At 36.3% G+C, this 27,835-nt stretch overlaps 1 protein-coding gene across 6 annotated transcripts; it reads left to right on the plus strand.

Moving 5' to 3' along the window:
* IQUB (IQ motif and ubiquitin domain containing) lies at positions 1-26,004 on the plus strand. Of its 6 annotated transcripts, none has more exons than XM_085218490.1 (13): positions 1-109; positions 620-1,093; positions 2,251-2,412; positions 2,560-2,735; positions 2,987-3,142; positions 5,255-5,465; positions 9,018-9,193; positions 12,691-12,861; positions 14,283-14,459; positions 15,094-15,342; positions 18,081-18,266; positions 20,598-20,751; positions 22,377-26,004. In XM_085218490.1, exons 2-12 carry the CDS (start codon positions 673-675, stop codon positions 20,712-20,714), a joined length of 2,202 nt encoding a protein of 733 aa, XP_085074616.1. In that variant the 5' UTR covers positions 1-109; positions 620-672; the 3' UTR covers positions 20,715-20,751; positions 22,377-26,004. The 6 variants fall into 6 exon arrangements, with proteins under 6 accessions (XP_085074616.1, XP_003202011.4, XP_085074600.1 ...); XM_003201963.5 differs by having other exon boundaries at positions 4-153; XM_085218474.1 differs by having other exon boundaries at positions 4-153; positions 22,663-26,004.
* The last annotated feature ends 1,831 nt before the right edge of the window (positions 26,005-27,835 follow it).

A 27,835-nucleotide genomic window follows, 5' to 3' on the forward strand; every position in this document is an offset into this window, starting at 1 on the left:
GTGCTCCTCCAGCCCCGCCCTGCGTTGCCGTGGCTACCGCAACGCGCTGCCCCTGCGTGCAGCGCCACCATGGAGAACCGCCCGAGTCGGGACGTCCTGCGAGAGCCCTGTAGGGATGGCACCGGGGCGGGGAGCGCCCCGCGGCGCTGAGCGGTACCCAGCACCTGGCGCGACGGCCGATGCGAGGGCGCTGACGCGGGCCGTGCTAGGAGAGCCGCGCGGATGCACCTCCATGGGGGCGCGGGGCTGTGGGCGGCGTCAGCGTCCCACCGGCACTACGCCGGGCCGGGCGGGGTTCTACTCTTCTGCGGATTCCCGAATCTCCCCTATCTGTATCTATCAGTGTATATAAAACATTCGTACCTGTGCGTTCCTTCTCATGTATATTCATACATATATATATGTTTTATATATATATATATATATATAAAGGCTCTGCTGGCTGCTAGCTGGCACATTATGGCTGTCACAGAGCAGTAAGATGTTGAGTGTTTTGCATTGAGCGAAAACTAAGACCTGAAGCTATTCTAAATAGGCTGCTTGGAAAAGAATTCAGGAGAAGCTTTTCAGGATATTGCTGCTTCTGTGATAACAACAAACCTGCATGTGTTTTTAATAGGTACTGCGGGCATTCCTGCAGAAAGGTTAAAAAGTTGAGCTCGCCCTTTGAAGATGGAAGGTGCCTCGGAGAGCTGCCCCTCAGCTGTTCCAGCAGGAGCACCGGCAGCAGAGCAGCCTCCTGCAGAGCCCAGAGAGTCTGACAGCACGGAGCCGTCTGGCGAGGCCCTGCTTCACCCTGCTGCCGGCGCGATGCAGGCAGATGAGGGCTGCAAGCTGCCGGACTCCTGGGAGCAGGCAGGGGCAGCTCTGCGGGAGGCACCTGGAGAAGGACTCCGTCATCAGGAGATGATGGGAGATGGCAACCAAGGCGTGCTTGAGCCAGAGAACCTGTTCAGTGCGTCACCTGAGAATGCATCTCCTGATGTCATTAGAAAGTCCTCTACATTACCTGAATTAAGAAGTTCAGAAAGAGAAAAAGAAACATCTCAAAATGCATCGCTGTCAGAGAATGTGACAAGTTCAACAGGGACAGGTAAAGAAGTTGTTAAAATGTTGGACATTACTGCTCTAAAGGAATTCTTTTCTTCAATCTGATTATGCCTTCTTGTGCTCCCTGCACTCTTATTCTGTTTACATTTGCAGGTTCTTGGTTTTGAGGTGACTTTTAAAATTCTTAAATGAAATATGATTGAAAAACAAAGGATATATTGTTTATCTCACATTGTGATAGCAATTTATGGATTAATATGACATTTTATCGAGTGATTCTCATATCAAGAAATGCATATGCCTTTTGTAGAGGTATTTTTAAATTAGCAGTGCATATTCCAAATACAACATGACCTGGTTTCAATTTAGACTAGACCATAGCAATTACCTTACTGTTTTACCTCCTAGGTCTCCTGTGACTTACCAGCCACCCTCCATGCCTTTCTCCTGCAGTCCCTGAAACAGTCCAGCATTTCCTGCACTTTGTTCTTCTCTCTTCTGGATGTCCTGTCTTGCTTCCCCTTTTCAATTCAGTGCCTTCCTTAGGCCTTCAGAGCTGAAGGCAATACATCCCGTTCCACATGTGAGCACAATGGCTGACCCTTCAGAATATGGAGTTGCTGACTGCCTTCTCTTGCCTGAGTTGTGTTCAGATGCTCTTATTCTCGAGTAGCTGGCTTTCCCTTCCTGGGAAATGCTCTGTACCAAAGCCAGATGGTATGTCGTATCTCTAAGTCAAACCAAATTAATTTCTGGAGCATCAAGATAAGTAAATCTGGTTCAGAATGTAGTCTTTGAATAAACACCACATAGTCAAATTCTGTGTGGAAAAAAACACACCAATTCAGCCATTGTATGCTTGGTTCTAAGTTGGAACAGGCTTTGGTAAGATTTTCAATAAAAGTTCACTGCATATGGGGGTAACTTTGATTTAAAGTTCCCTATTTGCAAATAAAGATATTTGCTTACTGTATCTTTTCTGATATTAATGAATTTTTATGTCATGACAGTAGCATGTTAGATCTCTCTTAAAGTGTGTCATAATGTTTCAAATTTTTGTTGAAGAAAACTTTTTCAGCTCAAAAATCTATGATTGTTCTCTCTTGCAGTGTTTCAGTAAAATCATCTGGGGATTAATTTGAAAAGCTTTTTGTTGTTGTTACTTGAGAACAATATCATAAATTGTCTTTTATCTTTTAGGAAGCATAATTGAAGGTACTCAAACTGTCATGTGGAGTAGGGCTGAATTTCATGAAACTATCCAGTCTGAGAAGTTGTGTCTTGACCTGGAACTTTTACCTAGTAAAGCAGCTCAACAGGGTTACCACATGCCAGATGTCATCACTGTCAGAGTACAAATGGGTAAATAGCACCTTTAAATACGTATCTGTAGCTATATTTGTATATTTGGATATCTACATAAAGATAGATAAATAGACAAACCTTCTGTAATCTCAATCTGTTACCGAAAGAAACAATATTTCTATCCTGTAACTTTCATTTTAACAGATTCTGATTCATTCCACGATGTAGCTGTGAAAATTGAAAGACCTACTTTTCGTAAGCCATTTCTGGGTGGATTTAAGAACAGAGTAACAGGAGTGGAATTTCATAATGCAGGGTCACAAACGGTACCCAAAAAAAGACCTCAAAAAGGAACTACATTATTTTGTAGAGAAACACAGGTAATGGTCCAATAGTGTCTTTTTAAGATATATTTATTTTGTCAAACAATAGAATGTTGACACAATTATTTCAAACAGGAATGAGGAAGTAAATAAATCAATAGTAAGTATGCAATTGAATATATTTAATGAATTTATATAATAGGTCTTGTGATTTGGGTTTATAAATAGCTAAGTTTTTGTTCTTTATTTCTTGAAATGAGAAAACAATCTATGTATTTTCTGATAATTTGACATGTATTTTTTCCTAGACAGTTTTTGAAAGAAATAGATATCAACAAACAACAAGTCCAACATCTACACAGATGACTAAAAATGGCCTGTATGTGTCAAACATAAGTGACAAACTAATAACCCCTGGAAAGTACCTTACAGCAGAGGAATTCCATAAGCGTCGACTTGAAGCAGTAAGTTCTCTTATGTTTGCAACATAGAAAAGTAAAGCAACAAAGACAAGTAGCAAAAAGGTTATCTGAATATTTAATGAGTCTTCAGAGTATTCAAAGAGTGATTTTAACAGTGAACTTTAGAATGCTCACATTTCCTTATCTTTCTGATATAGGATAAGTGTGCGTGTGCACATTTACAGTATTGATGTTTTCAGCAACATTTGAGACATTAAATATTAATCATTGTGAATTTACTATTTTCTGTCTTAAGTTAAACTTTCATACATACTGTTAGTTATTACAATAGGTCTGCCTCACTCCCGTTCTCTTGATCTCTTTTAGAAGGACCCGAATACATGCCTAATGCCATGTATGACATAATAGCTAGAATATCGGATTAGGGTTTATGTGACTTACATTCAACTTCTGGATTTTATGGCTTTTTTCCCCCCTATATTTATTTATTAAGAGCAGACTAGATATATGCTGTGGCCTTGTGGGTTTTTTGGTTCAGAGTCTTTTGGTGCACTGAGATGCTCAGTGTAGCCGATTCTGACAACAGATGCTGTGTAGTTGTTGTACAGAGAATGTCTCTTTAGGCATTCTGAACTTTTCTTTGCAAACCACCTGATCAGTGACTGCACACCTATCTTATTCTTATTACTCCCTGTCATCATGTTAGCTTGGACGCTGCTTTGTAAATGCTCTAATTCCTAATTTAACTGCTTAAAATAAGCAGTCTGAGTCTTACTAAGTGGATGAAAAGTTGGTTTCCCCAAGTGTCTGAGTGGGATCATTGTATTAATGTGGTTGACAAGATGCTTTTTAAATCTTGTTCAAATTTTCTGTAAGAAATTCTTATTTGGTCAGCATCAGCTGACAGCAATAAGCATCTTATTGGAATGGAACCCAAGTAGTTAACCGTTTCCCCAGGACTATGAGCAAGTTTTACTGTGATCTTTAGTGCTACTCTCTGAAATCTGTAATGTATCTGTAAGTAACCTATAATGCTGCTATAAGTGTTACCACAGAATGATTTTCTTTGGTTTTCACTTCAAAAGCAAACACTTTGCAAATGTATTCCAAAATACTTTCTCCCTTCACAGCAGCATCTTATAACCAAAACTGGCCTTCAGGTTTTAATACCATGGGTATTGGTTCGTTTTTTCTATGTATTTTTTCACAGTACACAGGAAAACAGAGGAAAAACACAGGAGTATTTTTATTGTTGATATATAACATTCTGAAGTTATTTTTTAGAGTGCAGCTGTGTCAAGGAATAGAGCACAGTGGAGACATAAGCTTGGTGCTGATTCAATTTGGTGGATTTGCACAGCATACTGTAGTTGTGTTCTGAAGTACTAACTGGAGACGTATCAAGGGAAATGTTAGATTAAGATATCTCTCTGGAGGCTGTTTAGCTGTATCAACATGGTTTTGTGTTTGATGGCCTTCTACATTGAATGATGCTTAATAAACTCAAAATGGCATTAAATTAACCTGGCTCAGGTGCTTTTGGTGCAGGTGCTAACTCAGCTGGTAGAAGAAGTTCAGGCCTGTGTATTGTCCTTCCTAATGTGATATTTCTAGGCTAGCTCCGTAGTCTTTAATAACGACATTTTTGGGTGGTGGATATATATTTTTTAAAGTTTTGTCATAACAGCAGTGTTAATTTCATTTTTATTCTTTGTTCACAAATAAAATATAGTTAATTTTGTGGCTGTGCTTTTTTTTTTAAATTATTTTCAGTAAGACAATTAAATTTGCAAATATGAGTCTAATTTCCCAATTTTGACAAAGCATAAATTGGTACTAAAATGAAGACCTCTGCCTACACAGCTGAAGGGAAAAGATTAAAAGAATAGATGGCAAAAGGCAATTTTTAAGGGGGCCTTGAAAAAGAAAAATGAACTCTTCCACTGATTATGCTCTTGCAGTTAACTAAAAGAGTAAGCAGGCTAGTATTTAGACTAATAGTACATAACTGGCTTTAAAGCATTTAAATTAGTCTAAGTACAAGTCAAATCTTAGAAAATGTAGTTAAAATGCTTAAAAAAAATAACAGTTAAGAACAAATGCTGTGCTGTTTCATTTTAAATTGATGGTTCTGTGATATTGTATCATATATAGGTAATAGTATTGCAGAAATATTTTCGTCGTTGGCATGCTAGAAATATAGTACAAAATCTGAAGGAAAAAAAGAGATTAAGGCTGGCATGGGAAGCACAAGAAGAGTTACAAAGGAAAAAAGAGAAAGAAGACAAACTGAGAATGGAGCAGGAGAGAAAACTGAACCCTAAAACCAAAGAAGACTTCGACCTGCTTTACCACGCTTTAGAATGTAAGTTTTTCTTAAGGGAGCCCTCTTAAGTCAGCAAAAAAAAAAGAGTAGTTTAGAACCAAGGTTTCTGGTTTTGGCTGGCTTCTTTTCCTTTCTGATCATCTCCTTTTCCATCTCCTTTTCCTTTTTCTATGGAGTGGAATTTATTTCATTTTTAAAGATTTTCTTGCCTTTTATATATTTCTAGAAGCTTTTTTTAAGGAAAAAAAACCCTAGCTCCTAAAATGATGCTAGTAGTTGTGTTATTTTGGAGGTATTTTTGTTTGTTTTCCCATTCATCTGTAATGATGCAAGGTCAGCTACAGGAACAAGACGACCTGATAGAGGTCAACGAGAAGAATGAGATTCTTCTATTGTTTTCATTTAAGGATCAAAAGACTAACTTAGTTCTGATGTATTTAAGTCACTGAAAATAATGTCGTGAAGAAATTGCAATTAAGATCCATCATTTGTCATTTAATTTTCATAATGGATTAAATTCCACCCAGAATTATGAAAGGTAAATGAGGTTCTTCATTTCATCCATGTCCTCTTCTGCTGCTGTTTCTTCTCCTTTCTAATGTATTTTATTTGCAGAACTGCTGTAACTGCAGTCAAAAATTTACAAATATTTTAAAATATTTTAAAAATCTTTTTAAAAATAAAAATATTAAATCTTAAGAACATTTTTTTTAAGTTCCTAAAGGGCATCATGAAATCTTTCTCCTAGCAGAGTGGATTGGTGTCTGCAGACAAGCACTTGTGAACTTCCGTGGCAAAATAAGATGAATACTGCAAATAATTGGCATAAAATCTTATACAAGAATGATCTTCTAAGTATAACAAAAAATTAAACATGCCCTTTTGGAAAAATGAAAACAATAGAAAGCAATGTGATGGCCTATAAAAATCACCAAAATTGCAGTAGTTCTTTTAAAATGACCCCTTTTAAGCAAAATACTTGCATTGTCACTTTGGACAGCTCGTTTTATCTAAGCTTAAGTGCTTGCTTATGGTTTAACTCTGGCAGTTTTTACATTGCTGTCCCTTACAGAACCGACGGAATGGATTCCCTGATTCATTGCAAAGCTACTGGACCTACCTTAAACCATCCTAGCTATTTTTCCTATGGTAAACTGAGCATAAATTTGGCAGTATGTGTTATTCATAGAGCCTAATCTCATGATTCAAGAACCCCCAAGTTGTACACTTATCTTTTAATTCTGTCATACTTTGTGTGGCATTGAACAAATTGCTTTGTCTCAATGTATAAATGACATAAATATTACTGTTCTGTTTTATATATTACTATATATTACTGTTGTGACAAATGTAAAAATTATTTCCAGTCTTAAGCTTTTAAATTTGGGGGATTATATCTTCCTGGAATTTGTTGTTTTGAATAAGCACACTCTCTTTTTTTTTTTTTTTTTCTAATATTCTTAGATTTAAAATGTGTGGTTACATGCATCTCTTTTGCCTAATTTGGTATGGTTGGTTTCACAAACAATAAAAAAGTCCAGCTTTGCATATTGAGGAAATCTGAGAAATATTTGCCATTTCAAGAGCTGTGAAGGAATAAACTAAACACTGATATTTGAAATGTCTTTTTAACATTTTGTTGGAGATAATTGTCTAGTATCAATCATATTGCTTGGTCTTTGTTTACCACTGTTGACTCATTGCTTCTCTGGAGACTTGCAGTCATGCTCTTTATTATAATAGAGCTTAGTAGTTCTAGGAAGTCTTTTTTTTCCTACCTGCATCTGAAACTACTTTTACATTCTTACAGTGTCAACAGTCTACACAAGCTAAATCATTGTGACAGTAATAGAATGAGGTTATTGTCCTCTACAGATCTGTGAAGGTTATTGCTGCTGATCACAACATAGGGATACTATTACAGCGTCAGCCAGGAGAAGCAATTCCTTTTGGTACAAAAACTTACCTGTTGACTGTATGGTGCAAATGAGATGCATCTAAACATTCTGTGTGCCTGTATATAGACACATTCACTATTTATTTGAAAAGCATGAACTACTTCATTTGCTTTATAAACACTGGAATAAAAAATGCAAGTAAAATAGGTAAAATAGATAGTCTAAGAGGAATGTCTGACTTGATAAAATGTACGTGGTGAATTTGTAGATGAGTATGGGTAACTGTTTGACAGGCCCTTCATTTCTGCAAGTACAAAGTTGCTTAGTGTATTTATTAACTCCACCTTTGAAGTTGCTGCCCCCTTCAGGCATATAAAGCCTCATGTAAATTAATTCCGTGTGGAGCTTTTATTTGCTGAAATGGCTTTATTTAAAAATGTATCTTTGGATACTCAGAACTTGTCAGACAGCTGTCACATTAATACCAAAGCTTGGAAAGCCTTAAGGAAATGAATGAAATATTTTAAAGTATAAAACATAAGGCATTGTAGATAAGGAAGCCACAGGCAGAAAATAAACTTTCCTCCCTTCCCTCCTCCTGCCTTTAATCTTACCTGATACAGGACGTTATAGCCTTTTTTTCAGTAGCTGTTCATCACATACAGGATTGTTTTTCTTTTGCATAAATATTCTGAAACAGTAACTTTGAGATATCATTCAGGAATGTGGAAATTTTGGATCTCACAGAACTCCCTGCAAAAATCTTTGGATGCATTTGAAATGGAGCATGCCCTTCAAAATAGGAATTGTTATGATGGATGCAAAGGAAAGCAGTATTATGTAAATGGTGATTTTACTGAGAGATTTCTGTAAGGGCATACAAGCTGGATGTCAGCAATTATAGTCAAGAAATGGGTACTGCAAAATAAGCCACGAGAGATGTGTCTGCGTGTTAGTCATTCCATTTGGCTTCTACTTCAAAGTGCAGCAGGTACTTGTGGTTTGGTGATTTGCCCCTGAGTCAGGAGGTCAGATGTTTTTATAGCATCCACTCATTTACTTGCTGCTGTCATCAGCATGTTTGTATATCACTTCCCTCCACTGGAAGGGTTCTGCTGCAGAAGAGAGTAAAATAATGATTGTCTAATATATGTGCATCCATCAGCCTTCGGTGGCAAAAGATGATACCACTCAGTATTCACTGTTAAGTCCTGAAGTGCTAAACTTGTTTGTCAGTCAGTCTTGTTTGATCTTTACTCATTTCTGCAGGGAGAAGCTGTAGCACCGAATACTAGTGGGACCACAGTAAGATTCTGTTCTTAATCTGTTGAGAAGATCATGGTGATCGATGTTTGGTTAAAAAGTTCCTAGAGTTCATATTGTTTGGAGTACTTTTTAGATGCAAAATCCTAAAGAAATCACTGCACCACACACTTCCACAGAAGCTAAATTCTCATTGATTTTCCTGGCAGTGTGGTATTGATGTATACTTGCTACTCTCAGAACATCTTTATCCTCGGCATTATTTTCTGTGCTGTTTTTATGTCTATTTTGCATAATAATCAATTTGCTAATACAAAAGCTTTTTCATTATTATTATTATTATAGAAAATATGTTATTTCTTGATATGAGAGTAGAAATCTCACTGGAAAGCATCTTCTAAAAAACTACCCAGAATATTTGTATCTGTAGCATGGAGGCAGGAAGAGACGGAACGGATTAACAGAACTCTTACTGGAGCTGAAAGAAAGGCAGCACTTTGTGGACTTCTAGAACAAGAGACAGAGCTGATTGCTTCCATTGGGAGACACAAGCTAAATGCAGATGAGGACAATCAACAAAAAGCAATACTGCACTTTCTGGAAAAGGTCAGTGAAATAATTTTAGACTGAATATAAAGAAAGTTCCAGAGTACAAGAACAGGGAAGGCATCTGCAAACCATTTGCCAGAAGTAACTTTTGTAGCTCTCTGACTGATTATCAAAAGACAAACAGTGCAACATCAAGATTGGGAGATTGGGAGATTTACCATAGACACAACCAGTGTATGTAATCTAAACAATTAGCACAGAGCGGATGAATGTTTTATCCTTTAACTATCCTGCATCAAGGATGGAATTCTGACAGCACTGCTAAGATCATTCTGACAGAATTCAGAAGGCTAATTTGAGGTTATGAAACATAAGAACATTGCAAATCATTCTGTATTTTGCATTCTGTGAATTAGAATGCTATAATAATTCATGCATGAAACTGTGATCTGTCTTAATCAGGTTTTGAATCTTTAGAAATCTGCCTATAAACTTCTCTTTCAAAAACATTCTGTTTCTCTAAACAAAACTAATGACTAGGTGACCTTCCCTCTGCTATCTTCATTCATTGCTTTCTAGAATGAAATGTTTGCTATTGCAGTTAAATGCAAAATTTAAGCATATATTTAGTATTTATATAATTATAAAAAGATTATAGAGAGACAAAAAAAGATAAAAGATTATAAAATCTTAAATCCCACCGAATTAATTATGTGATTATTTTTTCTTTTTTCTTCTCTCAAAAAAGTTATCCTTCAATAATTAGATTTATTGTTCATTTCTCCATTTAGGATAGGCCTTTGTTCCTAAGTCATCATTTCTGTTGGACTTTAAAGGAAGTATTTATTCAGCGTTCATGTACAGGATGAGAAAGCCAGGAGAGCTTTAATTGAATCTTACTGATCTTAGTGATTAATTGACTGCTCTTAGATGAACAACAAATTTTACACGAGAATTTATTTTTGTATAATCTTCAGGATAAAACTTATTAAAGGAAAAAAAAAGAGAGAATTCATTCAATTCATTCCCACAGAGACAGTTAAGAGTGACGTTAGATTCAATGGCTCTTTAATGTAAAATACGGGAAGTCCTTTTAAGTTAAAACAATGTCTCAACAATCCATGCTTTAAGAAAAAAGATTTTTGTTGTCTGCTTTCATAGTTGTGAAATAACTATGAAAAAATATACAGCAACAGCAAGAGTTTTTAAGTATCTAAGTTCATTGTCTTTTTTCAACTTTGACTACTTAGTTCTCAAAAAAGCGACTCTTTGGTACAAAGGAAACTTCATTGTTTTTATTATTGATGTATGGGAACAGGTTCACAAAAACTGATTTGGTAAAATATATCATCTTTCTTCATAATGAATATAAATTACTTATCTGAAATATTGGTGGAACTGTTACGAGGTTTATTGCTTTGATGCGGTTGAATTCTCTATTACTGCTTTCAGGAGTGAAAAATGCCAGGAAACTAAATATTTAGAAATGATACCAAAACTATAAATCATTTCGTTGTTAAATATTTGCTTCTACTATTTGACATTCTTCTGTCATCTCAGAAAAAGAAGCTTGGAACAGTTGAAAACGAATATATTTCTTAACTTGGAATTCTTCTGAAACACTGGCAATATTGTTCGCAATGATGAGACTCCTGTTTTGTTTTCAATAGAAAGTTGTTTACTTTCTTTGTTTAAAATTTACATAATATTCAGTTTTGGTGAATTAGTGAGGAAAAAGTAACAGAATTTACAGATATAATATCTCGAGTTGGATAATTTAAATGTGGTCATAATATAGTTGGCCCGTGTTACAGACTGTATTCAGTGTAGAACAGCGAGACTGCTAGCTTATATATGGGTTGTGTAAACTGATGAGAGGAACCCAGCTTTAATGGCCATTTCCTAGGCAAAGTTGTGCTCATTGATTCATTGTGCTCATAGTGTAAGCAAATGACCCTTCTGTCTTAAAAAGAGTGGTTTCATTAGGAGCACCAAATGAAGGTAATGAATTCAAGTACCCCTTGGAAAACAGGGATTGTTGCTTACCTGCTGTGCGAGAAAGCTGCAGCATGATACTGCTCCTAATCTGTTGGGTGGTGTTGTTTGCTTGTTTTCTTTTTTTCTTTCTTCTTTTTTTTTTTTTTAAGCATTTCTGTTAGTGTGCAGTGTTAGTGTAGGAAAGTAATGAAGATATGCTGGAGTGCTCCTTTTTTAAGACAGAAAATGACTTCTTTCTAATTTTGCATAAGTTCAAAGATTTAATAAACGAGCTAAGAGTTTTATTTTTCACTAATACCTGTTCTGCTGTTGTGTTCTGTAATCAGTTTTTGCTCAAGATTGTTACTATTGATAAACAGCAGTTTAATTATAATTCCATCTCCACTGATAACATAATCAAATGTTATTCAATATTGGACTCCCTTTTCAGTTGCTTTGTTTTTCTTTTGCTTACCTATTTTGATAATTTATTTTAAAAAGAGGAAAACCCAACGTAGACTGTTCATATATGTTCTATCTAATATTCTTGCTGTTTTTATGACATCACCACAGAAGGCCTATATATTTGATCATAATAATGATCACAGAGATACTGGGGCGTTTTCCACAAAACTGCTCAAGTATCTGAAGGCTTCATGTTGTGTTTCTGCAGCTAACTTCCACTAAAATCACAAGGTGAAGTTCACAGATATTTGTGAATACTCAAGTTGAAGATACAGTAACAGCGAATAATTAACACAGAGAATGAAGTTCAAAGTATGACTAAGGACAGGGAGTGGAATTGGGCAGTGAAGGGGAGAGGGTTTTGAATGCTATATTTCTGTTGGATTTAGATATCTACCTCCATGGGCAATTAGCCCTCAGAGCCAGTCTTGTAGAAAGAAGACAATGTTTGGACTTTTCCAACTGAGTAGTGCAACCAATACCATGTAAGTTCTCACTGTCTTTAGAAGATAAAGACGTGCAAAGAGAATTGAAGTAGTAGGCATATGTTATGTAGTTAAGTTAGCAAGCAGGGAGCTAGCCCAAGTATCCAATAAGCTGTAAAGTCATCTTGTAATTTAGTTCACCAAAGTCTATGCCTTCTAAGTTGTCTGTGTAGCTAGCATAAATAGAGCAGTTCCCTGGAGATGTTCTGTACTGCTGCTGACTTTGAGGGCTTAAATTTGCGATCTTTACACAGTCAACAGTCCCATAGATCTTACTGATACTTTAGAGGGATTTATGACTGCAGGATGAAATACAGAGCAAATGTATTCTAACACCACCATCAGTAAATTTGTTCTAAAGAGTAGAACGTATCCTTGTAGGAGAGTATTACGTACTATTAATTTACTCTGAAATTTCACGACCTGCAATTTTAAATAAAGTGTGCAATTGACTGCTTGCTCTGGTGGAAAAGGTACTGTAAAGTATCGGCAATAGAATTAGATTTTGGTGTTAGTTAAGCATTAAAGTCATGTCCCAATTTGCTCTGGTGAAACTTTATGTAACAATACAGTTGTTCAGCTGGTGATCAGTTTATAATAGCTCAGTCGTACAAATTGTTTCTGAAGTGTGCACAACCTAAGAGATGGAAAGCATGTGATGGAAAAATCACTGAAATGGATACAGAATACACACTCCGTGCCAGAGAACTACTTGAAATTTACCGCAGTGTTAGCATGAATGACATCCCGAAAGATGAGAGAAGAGATGTGCTGTTAACACTCAGAGGTACAGTGAAGGTATGTTTTTACTTTTCTATTTATGTTTGGATTTAAGCTGCACTTTCAAAAGACGTGATCATTTATGATTCTATGATTTAATTGCGTTGATACATAAGCAATGCTTCTTCTGGCAAATAGGTGCCAGGGAGATCAGTTGGCAGCAAGAGAAAGCCTAGTCTACCAACTGGCGTGACAGAATGATTTGTATTCCACATGTACTTAAAATTCATGTTGCACTTTGTGATGTACACATTTTTCTTCAGGATGCATTAGGATTTTAACTCCATGGCTTTAGTCTTTGTGTGTGTTTGTATTAATACACAATACAAATTTAGTACAAAGTTTAGCTTAATATTTGTAACAAACTGATACAAATCATGACAGAAATGTAAATGGCTATTACTGTACTTCTGTTTTTCTCAATTGCTTGACATATCTGTTTAGAACCTTGTCACCTCTGTAGGTTTGTTGCCACTTCCTATGGCTGGCAAATACTGATATTCTTTTCTCTTCCACTCCGCATCCCTGCTAGATGCTGCCACTATTCCCAGTGGAATAAAAACTTGTCTGCCTTTCTTTTAATCTCTTTCTTTCTCTCCTTTTTTTCATATTAATGTACAAAAAGAATACCAAAATAAGTTTTCAAGTACTTTTGAGATGACAGCATTGACAGCGAGGTAGAATAGAATGCTCTTTCCTGGTTCTTACTGAATGAAATTAATGTCCTGCTCTTGGTTTTGGTAATAGCAGAATTTGATTTAAAGTCAATATGACGTTGGGAGCATTGCTAATTTATAAACTTCTGTTCATCTTAATACAATTCAATATCGTGTAGTAAACAAATTCTAGAATTTCTGCAGATTAGCACTCGTGTTTCAGGTGAAGAAACATTGACCTAAGTCACTTGATTTCTATCTCTGGAGCATCTCTAAGTATTTGAAGCACTGAAAGGACTAATTTCAAGCATGGTTGTAAGTCCCTTAGGCCTTTTGTATCATTTTTTTTTTCCTTCCTTTTCCCCTTTCCTTTCTACCAGTGTATGTACATTTCCTATCACAGAACCAAAGGAAGCTTCTTATTGAGATGCTTCTTTGAGCTTTTGGAGGAACAGAACAGTTTTCAGCCTCATTTTCGATGATTAGCGTTATTTAGTGTCTCCAGATTTACAGTTCTTCCTAGCTTCAGTATATATACAGGCTTATTGAAGCAAAATCTGTATGTATTCATGGGTTTTGTTGTTGTTGTTTTTTTAACATCTTACATTAGTGTGCTTGGAGGTTATTTTCCTAAGACACTGAGGGTTCTTTTATTGTGAACATACAGAGCTGTGACTGATGAATTACATCAGCTATAATTTGCTTTCATACCTTTGTTAAGAGTTATTTTGTTTGCTTCTTTATAACAATAAAGTTTTCCTTTTTAATTCTGTTTTCTTTCAGGAACATGAATGTAAATTAACACAGGAAATAGTGGAATTAATTGACAGGGAAGTTGATCTTATGTCAAGAGAAGTAAAAGAATGCAACTTAGAAGGACTGAGGAAAAGAATTTGTACACTATTTCTTCAGTATATTAAAATTCCAAAGTTTAACCCTGAAGTTGCAAGGATACTTAAGGTAGTATTCCTAGCCTGCAATCTGACTTAAATGGCTATGAAACTAAAGATAGAGAAGGGGAATTGAAAGCCATGAATGCTCTTTTACTTCCTATAACCTTTTGCTGTAGAATTGCTGTGAGTATTCCATATACAAGTATCACATGAATAAACTTACACAGTCACTTATGAAGCATAGACATGTTTTTAACAATTTGTCAGGTAGGAGGGAGTAGAGAGCGAGCCAAGAGCTCCAGGTATGAACTGAAAAATGTAAGCATTTTAAGTGGCCTTACATATCTTAAAAATGTTAACAGTAAATTTTAATAGCAAGTAGGGAACCAGTAGAGAGATTTGAAAGCATTTTTTTCTTCCACTGTAAGACAGTCCCCATGAGTCCAGAAAGGAAGAATATTTACTTCCTGAAAAGCAGAAACAGAGAGGAAGTAAAAATAGTGGTAGACATCTCTTTTAAGTCTTCTGTTAAAAAAATAAAATAAAAATCCTGTTAAGTATTTTGAAATAAATTATTGGCTTTTAAATATTATTTTCATAAACATATTTAAAATCTATTCCTTACAAAATTTGGGTTGCACACAAGTAACAGTAAGATAAGTTGTGAGAAAATAACTTCTTTCTTTAATTTCATCTTTTAGGTTCCACCAGATCCCTTGAAGCTTTATAAAAACATTCACTTCTGTCGCAGTTGTGAAAATTACTTACCAGCTACTGAGTTTCCTATTCCTGCTAATTCCCGCACCATTGGCAGATGTCACTTGTGTTGCAAGCTTGATAATGTGGCTCGGCAACGAGAATCATTTCTGAAGTACAGACTTATTCTAGAAAATCTCAGAAAATCTGAAGCTGATTATAAGGATGGTGCTAGAATTGTTTTCTTAGTTCAGGTAATGTCTGCAAGAGCATTGCTAATAATGGAAACTGGCGGCTTTGATTATAATTTTTGTTTTGAGGATGTAGCTGTCAGGAAGAGAAGTAGGCTAAAAGCTATGAAAACTTCTTCCTGTGATGTTCAGTACTATTAAGAGAAAGCACTTAAGCTCCTTAAGGATACCTGTACTTTTGAAAGTGGTTACAAACAATACATTAAAAGAAACAGGATGTCCAGCTAACAGAATCAGATGATCCAAATTCTCTGGCACTATCCTGGCCATCCTGTTGCTTAAAGATACTGGCATAATCTCAATAATGACTGTCGCTGGGACTCTGTCACTTTTAGCCAAATTAATTTCAAGCTCTTCTGTTTCAAGCTATAAATATCTAAACAGCTAAGATTTGTATATTCAGCTACTAATTTCCTTTTTTTTTTTCCTAACATTTACTTAAACTGTTTCATTTTTTCTGAGCTATTTGCTTTTTTATTCATCTCCCAACAACTGTCTGTCCTCTACTTCTATTCAGAAAACAGCTGTCGTTCATCCAGAAATGACTGTCACAACCAGAAGTCTTGCAGCAGCTACGAATTTATTCATTGCCCAGCTCAATGCCAAAATAGGCTCTGGTTGTATTGTCCATGGATAGATGTAAGAATTTTGTGACAAAAGATTTTTCTTCAGGTTTCTTGCATGCTGATTCTAACTATACTTGGGCTGAACACCATGAGTGCTACTAAGGCAAAAAAGCAGTTGGTGTGTGTTATGGAAGCTCCACTAAATTCAGTTTACTGTAGCTAAAAACCTGCTTTTTGCTATCAAAATGAACTAGTTCAGCAATTGTGTCAAGTCCTGAGGCTGATGGGAGTGTTCCTTTCAACTAATGAATATGATGAACTTCTTTATCCATTCTTTGCCTTCACTCATTTCCCAGTCTCCGTTGCTAAGTATTCTATGATGCTTGCTCCCAACTTGTCAGATGGTAGTGGTTGAAAGACTTTTCTGTTTCTTTGTGAGAGTAGAACAGGTTACCAGAAGGGAGGGACAGAGTGTCATGTGATATGAATTGTGAATTTTCACAGCAAAATGCATATCTACCTTAACAAAGTGCAGAAGTTGTCTCTTAAATCAGATTTTCTCCATAACCGGAAAAGTTTTCACACAGAACAGGCTTTCGTCTAATTTTCAGGCAGAAAAAAATTGTTATCCAAGAAAAATGGCAAATTAGGTTGTGGGTCTGTTTTAGATGGTACTTCATATACTTTAACATAAGTTGTAGCCAATTATTTGAGATTCACAGCTTAGCACCAAAAAAAAAAAAAAAAAAAAAAAAAGTATATGCCAGTGTATCTACTTTCAAATGTCTGGCTTCTTAAAAGAAGATACAGTTATTCAAAATGTTATTCAAAATGTGGTGAAAAGGAGGAAATACTAAAAATATACACCAATTAATGAAAGCTAATAAAGGAGGACCAGATTTAAGACCAGATGTAGCAGCAGTCTTACGTTCTTGGAACCAGTAAGCATATAGTTATTATATTGGATGTTCTAAGCCCATCTTTTATCATATATTTTTTTCCTGGCAACAATTAGGTGGGTTCCTGGATTTTGGAAGCAAGGTAGTTGAGAATACATGAGACTTCATTTCACTAAAGCATTGTGTTGATATACTTCCATCCATATTTTGCCAGGGATCTAATAAGTAACATGGAAACACTAATTTAAATAAGTAATGATTTCTCCTTAGAGGAGCAAGCCTTTTTCAAATGACTTGCTGGGGGAAAACCTGTTTAAATTCTGCTGAATACAGGCTCCTGTAGATAATGATCTTCTAATAACGTTTCCACGACTGAGACAGAGAAGAATCAACACTGGGTGACTGAAAAACTCACCAAGTTCAGTGGCAACTGCTCTCCTAATTTTTTTTTGTTATGTATGATTTTTTTTTAATCAAGAATTTGTAGTTATTTCAGATGGCTAGTAAAAAATTAAACAAATTAAGATCAATATAAATTAACTTGAAAAGTATACCTAAAGACCTTTCTGTACTAGAGAACCTTTACATACAGCCCTTCCATTATTTTTTGTTAATGTTGTAGCATAGCTACCTGATCTTAGGTGACAACATCTGGTAAAATGAATAACAGTATCATGAACACAGTAAACTCTTAGTATGCCAATAACAGACTGAGAGCAAGAAAGCTGAGTGGGCCGTAATTTAAGGTCTGTCACTTAAATGAAAGGTAGGACTTCTCATTGTTATAATCTTCCACATTTTTCAGGCCAGATTATTCTGATTACATGTAAACTTTAAGTAATTTAGTAGTATAATATCTTATTTATTCAATAAGAGTAGTTCTGAACTCTTGAATGGGGGATAACAGGGATGGATTATTGTCATCAACCAAAGAAGTCCGAACATGTTAAAGCATGCTACAAGAGAAAGAAAATGAGACCTAAGAAGCTTTATAAGAGCATTCAAGCAATTAGGATGTCAAAGGAAGATAAGAAATTTCCACTGGCAGAAATAATCCAAGTAAGAATGTAGCATTTTAGCAATGATGTAAGAAAAACTTAATTAATAGTTGCCATGCCCTGCTAAAGGAAGATGCAAGTCTAGGTATTCTTCAACCAAGTGATTCTATGACATGCATAGAAGTATTTTACTCAAAAGTTTGGACTCTTAAATGGTTACCATTTTTGCTGTAGAATGAAATATGCTTCACCTTTCTTACTCTTGTTTTCCATTTCAGCAGCAGCATCTGCAGTACATGATTGAGAACATATGGGGCTGTCAGTCAGCTCTTAGTTCTTGCAATGACCTCTATGATTTGGTTATGGTCAGATGGGATAAGCAGCAAGAGTGGTCTCCATGGAACACTATTCTCCTCACTAAAGATGAAGCTGATGCACATCTTAAGCTGCATAACCTTCAAGAGGTAATATCTGATGGCTTATTTTTTTCCAGTAATTCTACTGTTTTAGTAATATCTTGTGAGTAATGACGTTTGGCCAAAGTCCTTACACTCATTCATGTTTAAATTGGCCCACTGTGACTATTTAAATGATTGTGCTATTAAGTAGATAAGGGAGTACTCCAGAGGACAGCTGCTTTGGTTCTCCCACCTGAAATGCAAGAAGCGTAGTAGCCTTGGCAGTGCTGCTTAATGAGAACAGTTCCATACCTGTGATGCTCCCTCATTTCTGCTCATGCGTAGTCCGCCTAGAGGAAGAACCTACTAGGGATTAACTGTAAATGTTGTGACAGTTGCGTACTTTTGATCTAGCATGGACTTCAGATGGTACTCATTTTGGAAATTTTGAGATTATCTGAGAGCTAAATTGACAAAGCAAATAAATGACTCTCTCAAAGAAAGTTTTGTTTTGGGAACAAAATACAATAGGGAATTCAAAATACAGTCGGGAATTTGAAATGTAACGGGAATTCCACAGTCCATATGTTTTCTGTGCATGCACAGCTTGGATCTTCAAGCAGACACATACATGAGCATTACCTTTAGAAGTTAAAATCAGTTTAATGACGGAAATTCCTATATTAACTCCTCTGTCTCACTTCCAGTCAACAGTGCTGTCCACACGGTCTGAATCTAATAATACACCTTTGCATCCATAAATCTATCTTCCTGGCATGATGGCAGGCAAATGTTCTTTAAACAAGTTAAACTTTCCTGGTTTAACTTCTTAAGACTGGATTGTCATTGTCAGATATGCTATTAATTTGATTAGGTCCAAAGCTTAGATTTGAGATTTTAATATGAATGATAAATTCTACTAAAAAATATTTTGTTACTTTTACCCAGTAGAAATAGAAATATTTTCTGATTTGGACTTATACTTTCTCTGTAACTGGATTTATTCCAAATAATGAAACTGGACCTACAGAGAGATAGTGTACAGAGTGAATTTTTTCTGCATTTTTACATTTTTCCTGTACAATGAAAGTAAACAAACTTCATCTATGACAACAAGTAACAGTCTTGAATTTCATGTGTTATTAAATGTGTTCTAAGCTGGTATGCACTCTGCAATTATCATAGAATCATAGAATCTCCAAGGCTGGAAAAGACCCACAGGATCACGCAGTCCAACCATCCACCAATCACCAAAGTTCTCATTAAACCACGTCCCTCATCACAACATCCAAATGTTCCTTGAACACCTCCAGGGTCAGTGACTCCACCACCTCCCTGGGCAGCCCATTCAGTGCCTGACCACTCTTTCAGAGAAGTAGTATAAGTAGTATTTCCTAACGTCCAGCCTGAATCTCCCCTGGAGCAGCTTGAAGCCAATTATAGACTCTTGAAAAGAACCATTAATTTTCCTATTCCAAATGCTTTCATTCTAAGGTACAAAATAAAAAATGAAAATTTTTGAACTATTCAGTCTTCTGTATGACTGATAATGGGCAGCAGGCTAACAGGGAAAGGCCTCCACATCTCCTGCTTTAGTGGAGGTGGGAGACAGGCCAGAAGAGCAGCAGATAAGGTATATAATCTATTCTAAAGCTGCATGTTACTTTCAGTTATCTCTTGATGCAAAAATGGAAGTGGGCCAGCAAGGAGTTGCTTTGCTTCAGTGGAAATGGCCAAAGCTTTGTTTCAAAAAATGTTTGTGAAATAAGAGAAAATGAGGCAAAGTTAAAATGCCATAAGTTGAATCGTTGTTTGTCATTTGTTGAAACAAAGAAAGTGGCCTCTTAAGCACTTTATTTAGAAGTGATTCTACTTCATAACTATGGCTAAAGAGATAGCAAAGAAAATTTTTTTTCAACTAAATATTCTGGCTACATACATCATCTTCTGAGCTAGTACTGATCATGAGAAATCAGGAAAATATGCTGACTATAACACAGTGAAGTGCTTGCTGCCATGGTTATTTATAAATAATCATTCTGATTCTTACCAAGGAAATTTCATGTGTTAATTACCTTGCAAGTGCTGATATTTAACCATTTCCATTTTTGAAATTTTCTTACTTGAAAAGAAATAAATGAAACTTACCTCGGATGGATAAAAAACCGTTTTTAACAGATGATTAAAATTTCACCAGGAGTGGTTAGTGATTTTCACCATAAGGTAGCAGTATAGAACTACAAAATGTTTTATTTCATTCTATATTAGATATGAATACATTATATGGTTTACTTCAGTAGAGAGTTGCTATTTCTCTTGTCTAAAATATAAAGCAACAAGTTTATTGCTGAATATTTTAATTGTATTTAATAGGATTTGGATTTTCTCTCCTTTCAGGCTTATGAAGCATCATTTATTCATGGAATAAAGCATAAGCATATCCGGGCAAAAAAGTACTTTGCTCAGATCCCAGTGATGACATCACTTTTCCACACGAGGGCTAATGCAAGTTAATTTTTAATAGCTACCCATATTCCTACTGATATGAAAGGTAACTCCTCAGCTAAGATAACAGGTGTCAAAGAAGTTCACTGAATTATTTATTAATACAATTCCTCTGCTTTTAAAGAAATATGTTGTTTTCCCAACACCTTAACTGTATTGCATAGATCAAAATAAAATTCTGAGTATAAAATAATTTGATCCTGACCAGTCCGTGTAACTGCATTTTGTGCTTTGTAACCTCATTATTTAAAAGGTAGATAATTGATGATGAGCTACTTACATTCATGAGTCATGACTGTTTGGCTATGTATGCCTGTGTTACTTGGAATATTTTGTTTGCAAACTAATATTTTTGATGAGGTAATTAAGCTAAATCTTTGTTGTCTTTTACTTAAAAGTTACTTAAAAGTAACACTTAATATATGAAATTTATTTCTCTGATTTTAAACATTAGGCAGAAAACCCATCAAAAACCCATCAAATCATAACCTATCAAAACCCAAAATTGATATTCTCTTCCAAAAGAAGCAATTATGCCTTGGAAACATTGGCGTAAAAAAGTCAGCAATCTTTTTGTGGCTCATCCTGTTGGTCATAATGGAACTGCCAGCACACAGTTATCAGATCCAAGATCTTGAAGTTACTGTGAATCAGGCTTAACATTTGAAAATACACAGTGCAGACTGTTCAGAACTTGTTTATTTTTTGAGAGGCTTGCGTTATTTAAACTAAAAGTTAATTGCCTCCCTAAACTTACGCAGTTACATTTATGTTTGATTATAGTTAGAGAGGAAAATATTTTATGGTGTATATTCAAAGAATCATAGAATGGTTTGAGTTGGAAGGGGCCTTTAAGATCATCTAGTTTCAACCCCCTGCTATAGGCAGGGAACACCTCCCTCTAGGATCCCTCTGGCCAGGCACTGAATGCTTCCAGGAAGGGAACATCCACAGTCTCATTGGGCAACCTGTTCCAGTGTCTCACAACCCTCACAGTAAAGAATTTCCTCCTGATATCTAGTCTAACTCTACCCTCTTCCACTTTAAAGCCATTTCCCCTCATGATGTCACTACATGCCCTTAGAAAAATTTGTGGAGCTGTTGGACCTTTTCTGTTTCAGCCTTGCAGTACTTAAAGTGAGCTTAAAAACAGGAAAGAGATCGACTTTTTACATAGGCAGATGTTGATAGGGCAAGGGGGAGCATTTTTAAACTAAAAGAGGAGAGATGTAGATTATGTATTAGGAGGAAATTTTTTACTCAGAGAGTGGTGAGGTGCTGGCACGGCGCCCAGAGAAGCTGTGGATTCCCCATCCCTGCAGGTGCTCAAGACCAGGTTAGATGGGGACCTGGGCAGTCTGAGCTGGTGGGTGGCAACTCTGCCCATGGCAGAGGAGATGGAACCAGATAGTCTTTAAGGCGCCTTCCAACCCAAGTCATTCTATGATTCTGTGAATTGCTTAGGGCTTTATCCATTCGTACCTTCAAAATGTTCATTCTCCATCCGTGAACAAGTTCTAGCAGCAATCTGGTCTGGTGACTGACTGTCCTCAGCTTAAAAAGCAATTTATGCTCTTATCCAGTTGAAAGCTGCTTTCTTTCAGTGAAGTCTGCTGTCTCTTTTACTGTGCACACCTCCCTTAATTTTCATAATCTCTTTGTAAATTTCAGAAAACTTCTACCAGGATTTTCCTAAGCCTGTTGTCTAGGCTGAACAAGTACAGCCTCTCCTCCTACATCAAGTGCTTCTGCCTCCTTTGCTTCTCAGTGGAATGCTGTGGAACTTGCTCCATTTATCATAGTCCTCTTGATTTGAGGGACATGAAATTAGATGCATAGTTATGAATTCATGCTTAAAGAGCTCTAGATTCTGCATCAGTTGAGCATTAGCAACCAAGCCTGTTTTAGCCTCCTAAAGAATTGCTCACAAACAGTTTTTTTTTGTTTGTTTATGCAGAAGTCCACTTGACTGTTATCTGGGACATGGCTGTCTTGTGATTTTGAACATTCAGGGGAAGGAAAAAACTGTCACAGAATCATAGAATGATTCTCATAGTTCTCATAGAACTACCTGCATACAGAACATAGAGTGAAAACTCATGTCTTCCTTCAAGATGGTGTCCAAAAATGGCTTTTGAAAGCATAGAAGTTGAGTGTTTTGAAGAATATGGTATATTGAAAAGCACATTTAAAATTTAAAAATATTAAAATTAGCAATTTATTGGTTATCTTGTTGAAACTCTTTGTTTGATGAAAGCCAAATACTGTCACCTCAATTCTAAAATAGAATAACTTTTAAAATCTAACATGATTGAAATTATCATACAATATTTCATGTTACGTATGTTGCTCTGAGAGTAATTACAAAAAACACAGTAACAGTACTTAATAGAACAAATTCTCAGCTGTAAGATACTGTTTTTCAACATAGTCACCACTATTAGCTATGCATTTCCATCAGTGATGAACAAGAGCCTGCATGCTATGCTTGTAAAAAATCTGCTGTCATCGCTGCTGAAATGCACCATGCACTGCCTCATTCTTGTTCTCCATCAATGTTCAGCAAATGTCAAAGATTGTCAGTGGATGCCATTTTTTTCCACATGGAGGAAGCCAGTGATACAACTTTGTTTCATGTACCATTTATCAGACTACTCCTTTGCTGCCATCCACTGTACGTTAACAAAATATAACAGCATATTGGTGGGAAGGTCCAGTCTCTACTGCTGTACCACCAACATCTGCCTCTGATGTTGTGGGCCAACATAATAAAGCAGGAGGCATTACTTCTGGAACAACCCTAATAGTCTTCTCTGACTGCTACTTTTGTCATCTTACATAAGGTTTTTATATTACTGAATTTTTTAAAAAAGATTTTTAGCATTACTTGTTCATAGCATTTATGATTGTATTATGCTTTGAAAATGCATTAATTTGAAACTTTTCTATAATAGTTACTGTGTGGGTTCACTTGTTTATATAGGTTAAAAAAGGCGCTGGACAGGTAAGAAAGATGTAAGTTTTCTCTGCATCAGACAGAGGTAAAGAATGGAGATTCCAATTCAGGAGATCAGAGTCAGATCAGAGACATTCTATTTCTAGGAAATGTTTTCTGGGAAATCTTCCTGGGCTCATTTACCTTCAATTGTCATTGCATTTCATCAGGAGAAGAAAACTGTTCAGATAGAGGGTCAGATCTGCCAGATTCTATTAGAACTGAATAAATACTTTAAAAGCACAGCTGATCATCATTTCTTGAATTTCAGAGTTACACAAAAGATGATTTTGGAATCTATTTGTGTAATAGTCCCTGCTTTGGAGCGTAGATTAATAGAGAAATAGAGAAATAGAGATAATGATAGAGTAGATAATGAGAACAAATTATTGTAAAACATCAGTGCCTCTTCAAAGGATAACAGACTAAGATGAAATTCTGACCCCCTTTCGCTTTGGGAACGTGGCTTATGAAACTATCTTAAATTCTACCTTAAAGGCTGAGTCCATGAGGACTCAAGAAATGCTGGTGAGAAATACTGGCTTTGCCTCAGTTCTTTCTCACCTGTAGATACTAACAAGAAAGGGGATTGGCCCATATGGCTTGCATTTCTCATTCTGCACTAGGAAAGACACCTGGACTGTTAACACCTGAAGTTTACTTTGCAGGACTCTGTTGTGAGCAGGACTTTTCAAGAATAAAGAAAAATTTGCCTTCTCACTACCTACCAGAAGCATTTCCAGAAGAAAAAGTTCCAGCCTTCCTCCCACGTACAGAAGTGGATAAGATGTGAGTTTGGCAAAGAACAGGCATTTTTCCTACCCACTCCAAGAGAAAACTGCTTTTTTCATGATGTAAATTTCCCTATTTATTTCCCAAAGGAAGAGGAACTCAAAGTAATCACTCTTTCCACCTCCTTGACCCCAAAAGATCTCCCAATTAATAAAGCATTAATTCCCTTCTTGTATTATAATGTGATTGCAAACACTGATAAAATGGTATTATAGACAAAATATTTGAGGGTAGCAAAGTACTTGCTAGCCAGTATTTGGCACAATATTATTTCTTACTGAAAATGTATTTTCTAATGGTAACTTTTATGTATGTATATATATCATCTAAATCTTGATTTATTTTTCTTAAGAGCCTAAATTTGAATAGGCTTGCTGTCTGAGCTAGGTGAAAAGATTCTTTAATATACTGCTGCAGTACCATCTTAGCTCCCAAACCTATGGCTACAGAATCGTATTTGTATATAAAATGACTGGCCTGTAGATATCACTGGTCTGTAGATCATTTTTTTAGCTTATCTTGCACTGTAAATTGTCCTTGTTACAAGAGTGATTCTAGTCTGATTTACAATCCTAACTTTACTGTCATCCCACAGAGATCTGGCATTCACACTTCTTTATATTCAGCAGTTCTTACATCAGAAATGTTGAATTATGAAGCTGAGAGAATTAGTTTTTTTTTTTTTTCTAAAGAAAAGCTTTCAGGAACTCTTGGAAGGGGTCCAGAGGAAAGCCACTAAGATGATCAGAGGGCTGGAGCACCTCTCCTATGAAGAAAGGCTGAGTGAACTGGTCTTGTTTAGCTTGGAGAAGAGAAGGCTACAGGGTGACTTCATTGTGGCCTTCCAGTACTTGAAGCGAGCATATAAACAGGAGGGGAACAGTTGATTACGAGGGTGGATAGTAATAGGACAAGGGGGAATGGTTTTAAACTGAGGCAGGGGAGGTTTAGGTTAGATATTAGGAGGAAGTTTTTCACACAGAGTGTGGTGATGCACTGGAACAGGTTGCCCAAGGAGGTTGTGGATGCCCCATCCCTGCAGGCATTCAAGGCCAGGCTGGATGTGGCTCTGGGCAGCCTGGTCTGCTGGTTGGCGACCCTGCACATAGCAGGGGGTTGAAACTAGATGATCTTTGAGGTCCTTTTCAACCCAAGCCATCTATGATTCTATTATAATTAAGCCTACTTCATTTTGTTCATCCCATTTCTTCCCATTATTTTTGAGTTCCATATTTCATTGCTGACAGGATGAGAAATATCTGGGATATGTGATATGAATACAGTTGTAAAAGAAAGCATGCATAAATTCAGAAGAATGAGTATGAGTAGAAGGCAAACACAAAGAATGTCAATATTACCGTTTCTTTAAAAAAATTATTTTAATTGAGATAAATAGTGATTAAATTATTTTTTTCTTTATTGCAGTTTTATAACTATTTCAGCGCATTTTGTGTTTCAGGTTTTTGGAGTTGTACTAGATTTAAAAAAAAAATAAATCTTCATGTACAAGCAGTTTTAAACTTGTATTCAAGAACACCTATGGGTTTTCAAGGAGAAACCTGTATGGAAAATGCATGAGTGAATCGAGTGTGCTTTTGTGTATATTGAAATATATCAGTCTATATTGTATTTAGGTTCCTGCTCACGGATAAAAGAACTTCTGCAATTTCGTCTCATTTTAATTAATTCAGAGAAAGGAATCTTTTGAAAAATCTCTCTTTGCAGGAGCTAAGTTTCTTTTCTATCATTTGGCAAGAAATTTTTATTTTTAGAAGTGAAAAAAAAAAAAAAAAGGAGTAAATATATGCAGAAGTATTCAAGAGCCAAATTTTCTGGGGGAGGCAGATGAAGATCCAACTCAATGGGTTCTTCTCATTCCTTTTTTTAGAACTTTCTTCACTTCAGTCATTCCCAGAGTGTGGTTTGTGGAGAGTTATTAAAAAGGAAATTTCAGTTTGTTTTCAGTTGGAAGCTTGATCATAAGTGATGTGGTAACCTTAGAGAAAACAATCTGTTTTTGTTTCAAAAAAATTTAAGATTGTTTCTGTAAGTCAGAATATGTAAGTCAGTATATCCACCTGCTGTGCTTCATTTCACTTGTGTATGATCTGGGTAGAGTGTGCAAATGCCCTCTGAAAGATCCCACTCAAACCAAGAGATGAACAGTTCTTAAGATATCAGCCAGAAACAAGGACATTACACCTTTATTTTACAATTCTCTCCCCTGTATCAGCTTCTCTTTGGTCTTCAACAGTCTACTTTACGTCAACCATTTCAGGAACTATTTCAGAAGCCAGGAATCTCTTGACTTGGGCTCTTAATTCATGCTGGTAGCAATGTGAGGATTTGCAAAAGAAGTTTCACGTGTCAGCAGTGGAGTTTTGAAATGGTGCAAGTGCTATGTGGAGGCAGTACTTGGATTTAATGATCCTTGTGGGTCCTTTTCAACTCAGGATTTTCTATGATTCTGTAATTTTTTAGCCCTATGAAAATGCAGTAGTCACCCATTAAAAAAAAAAAAAGTATGGAATCTTCAAATACTAATGAATCATTTGCTCTCACGGTTAGGTTCCTGTCAGGTTATAATACATTATCTGTCTGTGTATTTGTTAGCCCTGAATTCCACACATTCAGGTCAGACTGTTAAAGTCTTATTCAGGTACGAAGGCCCTGGCAGTGTTGGTCATGTTTATCAGCTGTATTAGGAATGGAGGAGAGCCAGTAGAGCCTACTTTTCATTGGCTGTTCGAAAAATAGTGAAATAGGCTGCTTTACTTCTCTGCTTCACAAAACAAAGATCTCTGTATTGTGAGAGCTGCAGAATGACTGGAGTCAACCTCAGAAGGCGTGGGTTAGTGGGATAAAAACAAGGGTAGGAGCATTACCATGCTATTTCTCTAGACTGCCAACTGCAGTGCAGATCTAGTTTGTTCTGCAAAATGGAAAGATTTGCTACAAATTCTGTGACTCCTTTAGTATTCTGTGGGCAACCACATTGTGCACTCTTGATTTATATAATGCTGACACTCAATCTTGATTTTGATATGAAGATTAAAGGAAAGAAGCAGACAGGAGGAGTTACAGCTCATGACTTTGTGGGCAGGAGGTGCGTGCAGAAGTTGTCAGTGCTGTTCTGGACAGTTATAAGAAAACAGGTATCTCACATTGTGGAAGATACTATGGATAAGTCAACCACTTCTAGAACTACAAAGAATTTTGCTTACGTTGGCTGAATGATTCCAATCTATACTAAATTCTCTCAAGGGCGCTCCAGTTCTACATCTATCTTCAGTGATCTGACTGTCCTTACGTGTGTGCTCCCTCAGACATGCAGTGAAAAGGG

The sequence above is a fragment of the Meleagris gallopavo genome, chromosome 1 (assembly GCF_905368555.1).
Source record: "Meleagris gallopavo chromosome 1, MGAL_WU_HG_1.1, whole genome shotgun sequence".
In the NCBI taxonomy this organism is placed as follows: Eukaryota; Metazoa; Chordata; class Aves; order Galliformes; family Phasianidae; genus Meleagris; species Meleagris gallopavo.

Excerpts from the sequence above, each read along its gene's own strand:
- IQUB (XM_085218490.1), top strand. The coding sequence starts at position 673 with ATGGAAGGTGCCTCGGAGAGCTGCCCCTCAGCTGTTCCAGCAGGAGCA. Across the intron at positions 5,466-9,017 it reads GCTTTACCACGCTTTAGAAT|CATGGAGGCAGGAAGAGACG; the intron begins GTAAGTTTTTCT and ends TTGTATCTGTAG. Across the intron at positions 14,460-15,093 it reads AAGTTGCAAGGATACTTAAG|GTTCCACCAGATCCCTTGAA; the intron begins GTAGTATTCCTA and ends TTCATCTTTTAG.